At 36.9% G+C, this 13970-nt stretch overlaps 1 protein-coding gene and 1 long non-coding RNA gene across 2 annotated transcripts in view; one reads left to right on the top strand and one right to left on the bottom strand.

Annotated features, from left to right (window-relative positions):
* The window catches only part of LOC145685830 (uncharacterized), an 85257-nt gene extending 74851 nt beyond the window's left edge, over nucleotides 1-10406 (bottom strand). The window contains exon 1 of the mRNA XM_081758420.1: nucleotides 10270-10406. Within this exon, the coding sequence (XP_081614546.1) occupies nucleotides 10270-10327 (58 nt within the window). The 5' untranslated portion in view covers nucleotides 10328-10406. The remainder of the gene's footprint in view (nucleotides 1-10269) is intronic.
* LOC145685832 (uncharacterized) overlaps nucleotides 10279-13970 on the top strand; it is a 41327-nt gene continuing 37635 nt past the window's right edge. Inside the window, exons 1-2 of the long non-coding RNA XR_014131491.1 lie at nucleotides 10279-10416; nucleotides 13062-13196. This is a non-coding gene — a long non-coding RNA (uncharacterized LOC145685832). The remainder of the gene's footprint in view (nucleotides 10417-13061; nucleotides 13197-13970) is intronic.

Genomic DNA, 13970 nt, shown 5'->3' with positions numbered 1-13970 from the left:
TTGATACAATGAATAATTCCCCATGTGTTTCTTATGGGAGTTTTGAGACTTATAATTGGCCATTTCTACACTAATGGTGAAACACTAACGAAACTACTTGTATCTTCTAGAAGTACTAACAATGCACTAACGTATAAAACTAATTTTTTCGTTAGTGCTTGTAGTGGGGGCTAACTTCACGATAAATTCGAAAGTTTTCTTTCCTTGTAATATTAGTGCTTCCTAGTGCACCAACACCTAAGTTTCGTGCTTCATTAGTGTAGATGCTACAAGTAAGAAACCTTTGCGGGCCAGCGTGAACTTGGTTCCCACTTCAAGTAGTAACGAAAAATAAGGCAATTCGTTAATGTATCGTTAGCGCTTCTGCAAAACACTCATAGTTCCGTTAATGCTTAACTATTGATGTAGATATGGCCAATTATATGCCACAAAAATCCCATAAGAGATTCATGTGGAATTTTTCATTGCGTCAAATTTCCGCCAAAATCAAAAGCACTAATGACCTCTTCTACTGAAATCGTTAGTGTTTCTTAGTGCATTAACACCTAACGTTAGTTCTTCATTAATGTAGGTCCTACAAGTAAAAAAACCTTTGGAAGCTTTCATGAACTTGGCACCCACTTCAACCAATAACGAAAAAATTAGAGCTGTTTTCGTTAGTGCTTCACTATTAGTGTAGTTATGGCCAGTTACATCTCAGGAAACTCACATAAGAAATTTAAGGGGAGTTTTTCACTGTGTCAAATTTCTGCCAAATTAAAAAGCACTAATGATCATTTCCAGTACAATCCTTAGTGCATCGTTAGTGCTTCTTCGTGCACCAACCCCTAACGTTAGTGCTTAATTAGTGTAGGTGCTACAAGTAAAATATCTTTGGTGGTCAGCGTGAATTTGCGCGCTCTTCAAGCACTAACAAAGTAATTAGTGCATTCGTTACTGATTCCTGAAAATACTGACACTTTGTATGGAATTTGATATTTCTGAAGTTGCCCCCCACCAAAAATTTTGAATAAATTTCAAAATGTGGTAACACTAACGTTAGTGCTTAGTGCATTTAAGTGCACTAATCACGCTCTAACGATTGCCGTTAACTCCATGTTTCTACCTCTATTTGTATAAAATTTGATATTTTTGAAGTTGGCCCCCCACCAAAGATCTTGAATAAATCCCAAAATATGGTAGCACTAATGTTAGTGCTTATTGCGTTTAAGTGCACTAACAATGCACTAACGATTACCGTCAACCCCATGTTTCTACCTCTATTTGTATAGAATTTGATATTTCTGAAGTTGGCCCCCCCCACCGAAATTCTTGAATAATCTCAAAATATGGTAGCACTTACGGTAGTGCTTAGTGTGTTTAAGTGCACTAACGACGCACTAACGATGCGCTAAGTTTAGTGAAAATCTGTCTGCATAAAGATGGGTGGGGGGCTAACTTCATATGAAGTAGGTCCCAAACCAAAATCTTCAATATCTCGTAAACGCTGATAGCACTAACGTTAGTTCTAAATGCACTAACGTGCACTAACGATGAATTAACGATGTGCAACGTTTGATGTGATTTGGGAGAGGTGGGGGGCCAACTTCAGGCACGTAATTTTTTTTGCGGTGCATTCCGGTAAAAACGTACCACAAACGATTGACATAGTCTTATCTCGAAATTCCAAGATGGGGGGTTCTGGAAACGGCAGCCCCCTAGTTAAAACTGTCATACTTTTGTACTGGAAGTGATACATACAAAAATGTTTGCGATACATTCCGACACAAATGTTGTTAAACGATTTGCATAGGTCTCGTTTCGAAATTCCGAGGGGGCATCAAAACGGCAGCCCCGTAGCTTGAAACTCTCGTATCTTTGTACCGGAAGTGGTACAGAAAAGAGTTTAGCGAAACGTTTCTGTTCAAAAGTAGTGCAAAGAGTGGGCATAGGTTTCATTTCGAAATTACTGGGTGCGAGGCTGCCGTTACCACAGCCCCTCTTGAAAACTCATATAACTTCGTACCGGAAGTGGAACAAACGAAAATTTTTGCGGTACATTCCGGCACAAACGTAGCACACACGATTGGCATAGGTTTTGTTTCGAAATTCCAAGGTTGGAGGCTGCCGTTTCTCCAGCACCCCCAATTTAAAACCCTACTAACTTCGTACCGGAAGTGGTACAAACGAAAATTTTTGCGGTACATTCCGGCACAAACGATTGTCATAGTTTTTGTTTCGAAATTCCAAGGTTAGAGGCTTCCGTTTCTCCAGCCCACCAACTTTGAAACCCTTATAACTTCGTACCGGAAGTGGTACAAACGAAAATTTTTGTGGCACATTCCGGCACAAACGTAGCACAAACGATTTCCATAGGTTTTGTTTCGAAATTCCAAGTTTGGAGGCTGCCGTTTCTCCAGCCCCCCTACTTTAAAATCCTTATAACTTCGTACCGGAAGTGGTACAAACGAAAATTTTTGCGGTACATTCCGGCACAAACGTAGCACGAACGATTAGCATAGTTTTTGTTTCGAAATTCCAAGGTTGCAGGCTTCCGTTTCTGCAGCCCCTCCACTTCAAAACCCTTATAACTTCGTACCGGAAGTGGTACAAACGAAAATGTTTACGGTACATACCGGCACAAACGTAGCACAAACGATTGCCATAGTTTTTGTTTCGAAATTCCAAGTTTTGAGGCTGCCGTTTCTCCAGCCCCCCACTTTAAAACCCTTTTAACTTCGTACCGGAAGTGGTACAAACGAAAATTTTTGCGGTACATTCCGGCACAAACGTAGCACAAACGATTGGCATACCTTTTGTTTCGAAATTCCAAGGTTGGAGGCTTCCGTTTCTCCAGCCCCCCCACTTTGAAACCCTTATAACTTTGTACCGGAAGTGGTACAAACGAAAATTTTTGCGGTACATTTCGGCACAAACGATTGCCATAGGTTTTGTTTCGAAATTCCAAGTTTGGAGGCTGCCGTTTCTCCAGCCCCCCACTTTAAAACCTTTATAACTTCGTACCGGAAGTGGTACAAACGAAAATTTTTGCGGTACATTCCGGCACAAACGTAGCACAAACGATTGGCATAGGTTTTGTTTTGCAATTCCTAGGTGGGGGGGCTGCCGTTTCCCCAGCCCCCCCACTTTAAAACCCTTATAACTTCGTACCGGAAGTGGTACAAACGAAAATTTTTGCGGTACATTCCGGCACAAACGTAGCACAAACGATTGCCATAGGTTTCGTTTCGAAATTCCAAGGTGGGGGGGCTGCCGTTTCCCCAGCCCCCCCACTTTAAAACTATTATAACTTCGTACCGGAAGTGGTACAAACGAAAATTTTTGCGGTACATTCCGGCACAAAGGTAGCACAAACGATTGGCATAGGTTTTTTTTCGAAACTCCAAGGTGGGGGGGCTGGCGAAATGCACCTTGAAATCGAGACTCATCACACCATGCTACTCGTTTTTACCGTCCTGTCATGGCATTCTGTTTCCAATGTAAAACATTAACTGCAGTGACGTGTAATGGCAAGTGATAACTTCGTCGGTTATCGGCTTCTGAAGTCCATAAGGTGAAGCAAACATTGTCTACTAACAAGTAAACCTTACGTTTGGGTGAATCGAGTTGCTGACTGAGACACATATGAGAAAGTAGTACTAAATGTGGTCAGTATTTCAGTGAAGTTTTAGGTGCGAAGCTCCAGGGGTTTAGGAGATACAGCTACCAGAACATCACATGGAAGTACAGAATAGTCTTCAAACAGTTGGAGGTAAAAGCTCTGTAAGACCTCTTGTAACGACAAAAGGTGAATAACAAATATATGGTTACATATTAGGACTAGGGGAAAGTCATATAGTAAGGGTATACCTAACGGCGGCCATCTTGAAATCCGCCATTTTGAATTAAGGTTAAGTTTTTAAAATAGGAATAGGGTCATGTGCTACATGATTTAAGGCGCAAATTTAATCAGAAGAACAATGGTGACGTTAATTTTGATTCACGCGCAATTGGTAAACAGTTACAGGGAAATTAAATATTATTGGAGTATATGTATTAGTCCTTTACCAAAGCTTGTAACTTTTGTGTTAATGATAATAATTAAATAAAAAACAGGTGGATAAATATTAGGTCTATGGTTAGAGTTGCCTTGATGGCGGCCATGTTCAAATCCGCCATTTTGAATCAGACAAAAGTTTTAAACAAAACGCATAACAGTGACACCTTATTAATAGAAAATTTTACCATAACTCCAACGGTATAACCATTTTTGCTTTATCATTAACCAGCATTTGTTATCGCATAAACAAGTTGCTAATTTAAGGAAAAATGACCAAAGTGGAATTGAGTCATAATTGAACTTGGGTCTTTCTTCCAGAAAAGTCCTCAATTAGTACAAACAGTATGTAGTTCAGAAAAGAGTGCATGACTTGCACAAATGCTCTGCTCACAGTGAGCACACCTGACAAAGGCAATCGAGTTACACTTGACACATTTGTCGTTAACAATTCCGTCAAAGCAGTAATCGTAAGGAGCGATCCATTTAATTTTATGCTGGTTAATGATAAAGCAAAAATGGTTATACCGTTGGAGTTATGGTAAAATTTGCTATTAATAAGGTGTCACTGTTATGCGTTTTGTTTAAAACTTTTGTCTGATTCAAAATGGCGGATTTGAACATGGACGCCATCAAGACAACTCTTACCATAGACCTAATATTTATCCATCTGCTTTTTATTTAATTATTATCATTAACACCAAATTTACAAGGTGGGGTAAAGGACTAATACATATACTGCAATAATATTTAATTTCCCTGTAACTGTTTACCAATTGCGCGTGAATCAAAATTAACGTCACCATTGTTCTTCTGGTTAAATTCGCGCCTTAAATCATGTATCACATGACCCTATTCCTATTTTAAAAACTTAACCTTAATTCAAAATGGCGGATTTCAAGATGGCCGCCGTCAGGTATACCCTTACTATATGACTTCCCCCTAGTCCTAATATGTACCCATATATTTGTTATTCACCTTTTGTCGTTACAAGAGGTCTTACAGAGCTTTTACCTCCAACTGTATGAAGACTATTCTGTACTTCAATGTGATGTTCTGGTAGCTGTATCTCCTAAACCCCTGGAGCTTCGCACCTAAAACTTCACTGAAATACTGACCACATTTAGTACTACTTTCTCATATGTGTCTCAGTCAGCAACTCGATTCACCCAAACGTAAGGTTTACTTGTAAGTATCCGACTGAACCCCTTATTCGGTTTGGTGGCTATCTAGGCTAAGATTTGCTGGTGTTCGGTGTAGTAAGCAAAGTTATGAAAATATTTATATCTTGTTCTCTTATTGTAGTTGGCACCCGAAATTCCCTCTAAACATCACTTTTCGTTTATAGTGTCATACATATATGAAATTAAATAAATAAAATACAATATTTTATTTCCAACATTAAAATAGACCAAACTTGGAATATTGTTTTCTAAGAATTGTCGTTTCCTTAGCCACGCGTTGTATCAGTTATTCAGTTACACACTGTATAAAATGTTAATGCAAACTCCTTATTTATACTATTACTTAATTTTATATTCAAAGTATGTGTTTCTCTTCACATTGTTAAACTCCTGTAGATTTTCAAATTATGCACATTCAATATTGAAACTTGAAATATGTCTATAACTTCCGGCAACAATAGAGTGATAATTTGAGACATGCAACATGTTTATCGGAAGCTGAATTCTCATCAAAAACTATTTTTCGCTATCTCTTACGGTTTTTAATATTTAGGAATCAATATTGAAACCGGAAGTTGTACTACTTCTGGCTTCAATAGAAGAGTGAAGGGATCCATAAATCGTTTGGATCGATAGAGAACGTATCGATATATAAAATAGTTAATATAATATTAATATCAATAATATATATATTTTGCATTTTGCATTTTGAATTTCCACAACATTTTTTCTTATTTCCCGCCATTTTAGGCGTAACGAAGATTAGGCCAAACGAGGATCTGTTTTTCACATAACATGACGGACACAAATCTTATCATTTATCTGTCATAAAAGTGTGAGATAATTAATTAGGCGAAACGAGGCGACACGGAAGGAAGGTCATATTTATTATATTGAAATTTCCTTTCATTTATACATAAAGTGCCGAGTGTGACAATTTAAATTTCAGGTTTTATATTTATTACACCTTATCTTCCTGTGAGGAGAACGGAAACTACTGCTACTGTATGTATAATCAGAATATGATAAAAATATGTATTTAATAACTAGCCTTCGGTTATCTGGGGACTTCGCCCAGAAATCGCCGGGTTTTCTCGGCCTACGGTCTCACATCTCATACACCTGCAAGCATACCGAATTTCAGTTCAAACATCAAGATTCATGTTTCTAACTTTCGGGATCCCCAGATATGAATATATTATTATAATAAACTCAAAGACCGTAAAGAGGATTATGTAATATTTTATCATTTAATATGGAATATGGAAGTTGTATGGTTCTTTCAATTCTGGTTTGAGTAGAAAGATTAGTGTTGAGATGGGACACTTATATTCTTGGGACACTTAAATGATTAAAGAAAATCGCTTCTCGCTATCTATTACCGTTTTTAATTTATAGTGATCAACATTATAACCGAAAGTGAGTAATTTCTACTTTCGGTTATACTAGAGTGTTAAGGATGAAGAGGAAAGTTTTTCTTGAAACGTGTAATCGATTTCCGAAAACCGTTTATCTCTGTCTATTACTGGTTTTCCTCTACAGTGATAAATATGTTAACTGAAAATGGCTCATTTCTACTACTTCCGATCGGCGAATCACCTCCATCAACGAACTCCCTCGAGATAATCACTCTATCTATCTATGGCAAAAAACAGAATTTAAAAATTCGCATCCGTTCAAAAGTTATCGTGCGGAGTAACGGATGTACTAACATTATAATCTTATAGGTACCACTACGTGATCCTAATAATTGTAATACTTCGACTAGCTGGGTGGTTCGCCCTCAGACTCTTGCATTTGTTCAGCTACTGCCTAGCACCTTATAAGCCTACAGCTCACAGATGACGAGAAGAACCCTAAAACAGGGTTAGCGGGGAAAGGTCAACGACACGGTCAAGTCCATTTTCGGTTTTTGAGGTGTGGTCTATTCTTAGATGTCGTCTGCTACTCCGGGTAAAGTTATATGTGTGCTATTCCGTGGTTTCATTTGAAACCCCCGTGCGAAAAGTGGGCGAGCCCATATCTACGTCACACTACTTCTGCTAGGGTTCTTCTCGTCATCTGTGAGCTGTACATGCATACCGAATTTCAGTTCAAATACTAACCGTCCTGAATGCCGAGATACACTGAACATTTCAAGTACCAGGGGACTTCGCCCCCAAACCCGCGTTCTATCGGCCTACGGATTCACATCCCATGAACCTATAGAGTACCGAATTTCAGTTCAAATACGAAGTTTTATGCCTCTAATCTTCAGAGATCCGGAAATATGAACATATTTTAATTGTGATCCTCACCTTTTTTCTTTTCTTCTAAGCCAGATATATAAAATACGAATAGGGTGACATTATAATAATTGCAATCCCTACCTTATTGATCACTACTTTTCTTTCTCTTTTTACTAAAATATTAGAAAACGCTTAAATACATTTCAAATTAGTTTAAATGAGAAAGACAAACACCAAATTTCAAGTGTCTAACCTGAAGTTGAGAAGAGGAAGAGAAAATATGACAAATCAGATGAGAATATTAGAAAGAGGTGCGCAGAATATGAAGTTGACAGAGATATTAGGTAGTTTCTCAAAAAGATGGCTTACATTCAAAAACTAGAGTAAAACCAGAGAAATTTCTTGGGGAGTGCTTCACATATGTATAATTTATCAGAAACTACAGTAAAATAGTGAAAATTTTTGAGAACTGCTTCATGTGTACACAATTTATCAGAAACTAGAGTAAACCAGTGAAATTTTTAAGAACTGCTTCAGATGTACATAATTTATTTGACAAAGGAAATAGCTTGCAAATCTTGTAATTGTAGTTTTTGACCAAAGCAATTTCCTGCAACTTTTAAGCGGCCTATTTTCTGTATGTTTAAATCTTTTTTATAACAATTTAAATTAACAATTTATCTGCCACTCGACAATCGACTGTGAACAAGGTGATAGAACTCTTTAAATTTCGCAATGAAATACAGTTCTGATGAGAGTTCTTAGTATTATTCTTCAAGTTCTATAAAGTTCTGTTCGCAGAATGGTTAAATATTTATTTATAACAATTTTAGTCAACAATTTATGGGCTATTCGCGAACCGTCTGTGAACAAGATGATAGAACTCTTTCATTTCGTAATGAAATAGAGTTCTGATGAGAGTTTTGAGTAGCACTTGTCGATTTCTATAATATTTTGTGTAATATTGGTTGATTTTTATTAGGTACGTGTTATATATTTGTGAATGATTTGCACCGCTTGCCTCTGTGGTCAGTAGATTATGAGGAAACATTTATTTCCCGTTTTCTCCCTTATTTTGCGAGAACTCTTCTGAATTTTCATGAGGAACTTTAGAACTCTTCGAGTGCTACTCAAAACTCGAAAAAATATAGACATTTTAAGATTTTTGGTTTTGCGTGAAGTTAGCACCAACGCTTTAAAATCACTATAAAATCTTTATTTACCCAGAACTATTGGTCTAACCTAGCAGGAACTCTAGAACTCTTTGAGTGCTACTCAGAACTCTAAAAATATATCGATTTTTTAATCTTTTGGTCGCTAACTTCACGGGGTGATATGCTGCGTGGTTTAATACTGCATTGTAGAATTGAATCAGTCACTGTTAAAAGGGATTATGTGTCATTTTGGGCCAAATTGAATTATGAATAGATACGTAATGCACTATATATTAGTAAACCTGAATGTCAGTGGGAAAATTATGTTGTTATTTCACTCAAACCCCGTTTTTAAGCACTGAAACAACTATGCTAAGTTTACCATATTTAAAAAAAAAAAAAAAAAAAAAAAACCCTCTCACACATACAATTTTATCTGACACTGCAACCCTGTCTATCAGAGATATTTCATAATAGCCTGCAGAGGAATATCTTCCTTTCCCTTTCTGATATTTGCTAAGAATGCGGCAGGTGTCCCTTCTGTTTCGGTTGATGATCATCAGATTAAGAAAAAAGATAACCACTGTAGGAAATGACTCTAGTTTAGACACTTGAGGAAATAGACACTTGGGCAAATGACCCTATTTCTCCCGATACACAGGCTAGTAGGTCAAAATGCAGGATGGAAAATTGCAAGGGGTTAACATTTGCACGATGCTCATCTTGTCATATACACCTCTGTTTTGCCACTGGAAGAAATTGCTTTGCTGTATTTCAGAAAATGTAAAACATACGAAGACAACTTGAAATTATAACTAAGACAATAGTTAATAATATTTAGTGTATCGTTTTAGAAACAAGAAAACTGCTTAATTTTCTGGATTTATTTAAATATTATTGGAATACTATTACAATAAATGCATATTGTAATATTTAACTTGTTTATTTTATTTATTTAGAATGTAATCGAAATTCAAAAATTGTATAGACGTGTAACCGTAACATTGTTTCTTACTATTTTCACTATTTACATGCACAACTGCCCATCTAACTTGCAGGCAAGGAATTCATGTATTTGCTTGGTTAAGACCTAAGGTATCAAATATGATACCTTACTGTGTGATGCACCCACAGTGTTGATACACCAAATGACCACATTTTCTTACTTTTTGATCATGAATGAACAATTTAATTACAGTCGTGTAAATTTTTACCTGTTATCACAGCCTCAGGTCTAAGGAGGATAACTGAGTCAGGTCAGGAGCGAAGCAGTTGGCCACACACCAGGCCCGCAACCAGAGGGGGCTAGGGGGCCTGCCACCTGACATATTCATAGCCCCCTCAAAACTCTGTGGCTGGTTTCGGGCCTGCCACACACACTTTTATAAGTTAAAGCACTGTCATCGTTTGACAACTGTAACCATACATTGTAAATATTACATACTGATTCCTATATTATGCAGAAATGTTCCACCAATGGAAATTAATATCTTATACAGTCCTCTTTCAAATGCACTCATTAACTTTAATAGTAACAGTGGAATTTTCATTTTTGTTACGGTCTATTCTCAACTTACACCTGATATTTTCCTTTGACTTCAAAGAAATATGTGGCAACACTGTAATTGTAAAAACAAAAAGTTGCTTATTCTTATCTAATCACTTACCTGAAGGTAGTAAAAGAAAAAGAAGAAACAAATAACTTATAATCTTCATTGTAATCATGTTTGCTACACGGAAATTAATAATTTTGTCAAAATACAACTAGTTCGTTTGTTTGTTCAGTTTTCGATTTAGCTATTGCACTCTCACAGGTAAAAGTATTGATATTCGTTTCTTAAGATAAATGTGCATTTTTAATGTTTTCTTCAGTCTTATTCACTAGGACACAACAACAATGGTAAAAATTATATAGGCTACGTCCTCATTAAGAACGAATTATAATTACTACTACTAAACAGAGGCTTAAAAGAATGATTGCCTAGAGGCATGTATGGACGGTAAACAACAAATTGAACATTACTGGTTCTCAAACTTGTTTCTTGAATTCTCAAATAGGTGCAGATTAGGAATAAACTTACCACAGTTCAACTTTTATGGGTAAAATTCAAAAGGAAGAGCAATATACCTGCTTCTTCTGATATAGGCCTACAGGATGAGACAAAATGATCTTACTCATTTCAACGTTCTTTTTTTTTTTAATAACACGAATGTAAACAGAGATTACACACAGATAAATGAATGAAACAACTCAATAAGTTTGTTTCAACATATGGGTTCACTCGAGCAGATGATTCTATCAAATAGAAAATTTACAGGTAAAACACGATGTGAAACATTGTTTGTGAAGAAAAAGAGTTTGAATATAACTAATTATTGTCAGTGCATAGCATATTGAAATGAATTTTGAGTGATAGTGAAAGCATTGTACAGGGTGGACCAGAAGTGGGCGTACGCTCTTTAGTTTCGACAGTATAGTGTGAAAGGGGTAGGCCTACTTCGTTACCTTGTTTGATTATGCATATTTTAGTATTTAGTATTATATATATATATATATATATATATATATATATATATATATATATATATATATATATATATATATATATATAATTAAGATGTGTATCTAATTAGTAAGTCAGGCCTAACGCATTTATCTGACACTATTTAATTAATATAAGTATAGCGTAATATATATAATTTTACTATGTTTATAATATGTAAATGTATGTAAATATTAATTAAAGAATTATCCCAATCATTTATATATATACCTACACTATTTTTTTTTTTAAAAATTAAAATTCACTTAGATCGAATATTACTCTCGCGCCAACTTAATTATAAACCTGGTAGAGAAGCTACTTTGAAGATTTCACTTTGTTGCTTGCTTTTCCAGTTTTTTTTCCATTGCTGTACAAGTTTCCAGAACCATTGCTAAGTTAAATTTTTTCTTCATTTTTTCTATCCCCAGTAAAACATAAAAAGGCGGATTTTTTAATGGCTTTCGCTGTTTCAGCTAGGGAGGCCTGTAAAGTAGAGGGCTATACTGGTGGCTGTTCAGTCCAAAGGAAATTAGCAAGTAAGCTTTTTTTTTTCGGGAGTTGCCCTTTAGTTTTGTTACTGAATGTCCAGTGGATATGTGAGTCCTTGGCTTCCAGTCCCGCTAGAGAAAGTGGTCTCTGGCCATAACTTAGGTGAATTCCCGAGATAGAAGTAGGAATTAAAGACTTAAGTAGGACTTTTGAGCTCTACGTCAGAATAATGGCTTAAATGAGCTCTAGTTTAATGGTTAGAACGAGTGAAAAGTAATTTGCTCTTAGGATGATCCTAGGAAGAGAGTGAACCCAGGACACTTAGGGTTTTGAAATCTCCAAGTGCTGAAGGATTTTCCCATGAAATTTTGAATCCAGGTTGCGATTTGGGTTCGATCCCCATACAGTCAGGCGGTAGTGAAGCCTGACTAGTGTTTCTATTTTCACACTGCGACTTACGTGTACGAAAGTATTAAGAGTGTGCGTTTTATCTTTCTAACCTATAGTCTTAAATGATAGACGTAATATAATAGCTAGGCCATGAGTAACTGCTGCTACTCCTAATTCCCTAAGTTTTCCTATCCTTGAAGATTTTAGTTAGTTTCCTATCAGGATTTCTCTGCGTGTTGAGAGTCCAAACCAGGTGTAGGCCAAACTGTTACTGTAATGAAGTTTAACAGTCTTTGAAAGCAAAGAATATGGACCTAGAGTAGAGAGAGTACTAGTTTCCATATTACCGCAGAGCCCAAAGAAATCTTAGAGAAGTTTTATTGTTTAAGTTTAGAGATATTGAAATTAGAGTCTGTGCTCCTTGAACTCTGTTGTTGAGTTCTTTGGGAAGCCGAGCAAGATATTAAAGTTCTTTTACAAGGGCGAAGTAACGTCCTTTGAATCTAAAAATTACTAGTCACTCACCATATCTAAATTAGAGGAATTTTAGTTATAATAAACTATTTATCCACCATAAATTCCTTGAATTTTCATTTTAACTCAATCGTATTTAGAACCTGTTACCTAGACTACAGCGAGCGGACGATTTATTTTCTTGAGGAGTCTATTTAGAACTGTTGTAAGGTAAAAATGGCAGACTCATTTGTTTGAGTGATGATAAAGAATCTCGATTAGATTTATAATTTCATATAGATATAAAGAGATTCCAAACGGAGAGAAATAAAAACCAAAGTATTTTATTTTATTTAATTTTTACCTAACAAGTGTTAGTTATATGGTAGAATGTCTGTACACAGTTACCTTGAAGTGTTAAGAGTCATAAACATCGTTATGATCAATATCCATGTCGCAACACAGCTGAATTTTGGGCCAAGTTCTCGCAGATGTTTTGCTGAGATACTCCGGAGTCACGAGGGTGAAGGCATGTTCCACAGCTGCTCGTAATTCCTATATCGAGTGTTTCTTATTTATAGCTTTTTGAAACCCCAGAGAGCATTGTCTGCTGTCATCAGATCGGGACTTCTTGGAGGCCAGGCAAAGGGAGCTGGTGAAGATGCACAACCTCTTCCAATTCAGCGGCCAGGAAACCACTCATTAAGCATCTCCAGGTAAGGATATTCATTAATATTGCCTTCAAAGAAGTAAGATCCAAAAATGTGTGTTGCTCTCATTCCAGCCCACACCATCACTTGTGGTGGATTTCTCTCCATCTTTTTGCAAACCCGGGGTTTTCCTTACACCACATTACAACGTTCCAAGAATGCATACTCCGATAGATAGCACACTCGTCTGTGAAGATGACTGCACCACGGGATCCTTTGCAAGGGAATGCCTTAAGGAGAGTTGTGCATGCCTCTTTCTGCGCATCCTGTATATGTAAGTGAGCTCTTCCTCTATCCTCGTTTATGTGTATAGCCCCCGTCGCTGACGCGCCTTTCCTACGGACGCACCCCCTCGCTAGCGCTCAGGCTCCTCTGCTGCGCTCCTGCTCTGATTTGGTTAGATAGTACTTGCGCTTTTTAGTAGCCACCTAGCACAAGTTGATTCGTGTTTTATGCGCTGTAGTTTTTATACCATACGGCCATACTGTATTTATACTGAGCCCTCCTAAAGTCAATCGGCAAGTAGTAATGGAACTCTTTATTTAGTGGATGCTCTGTTAAAAGAAAAATGAAATGAAATCTTTGAATTTTACGTCCCACGATTATGCCGGTTAGGCTAAAGGAGACGGTGATGATGAGTAATGAATAAAATGGTGGAATGAAGAAAGTGGGAGGAAACGGGAGAACTCCGAGAAAACCCACGCACACGGTGTTTGTCCACCACAAAGTTCACTTGGCGGGGACTGGGATCAAACCCGGGACCCCAAGCACCATCTGTTA

Source organism: Thermobia domestica, chromosome 5 (assembly GCF_964235325.1).
Source record: "Thermobia domestica chromosome 5, izTheDome1.hap1.1, whole genome shotgun sequence".
Classification (NCBI taxonomy): Eukaryota; Metazoa; Arthropoda; class Insecta; order Zygentoma; family Lepismatidae; genus Thermobia; species Thermobia domestica.
The sequence above is the reverse complement of the archived record's forward strand: the minus strand, read 5'-3'. Positions and strand labels throughout refer to the sequence as shown.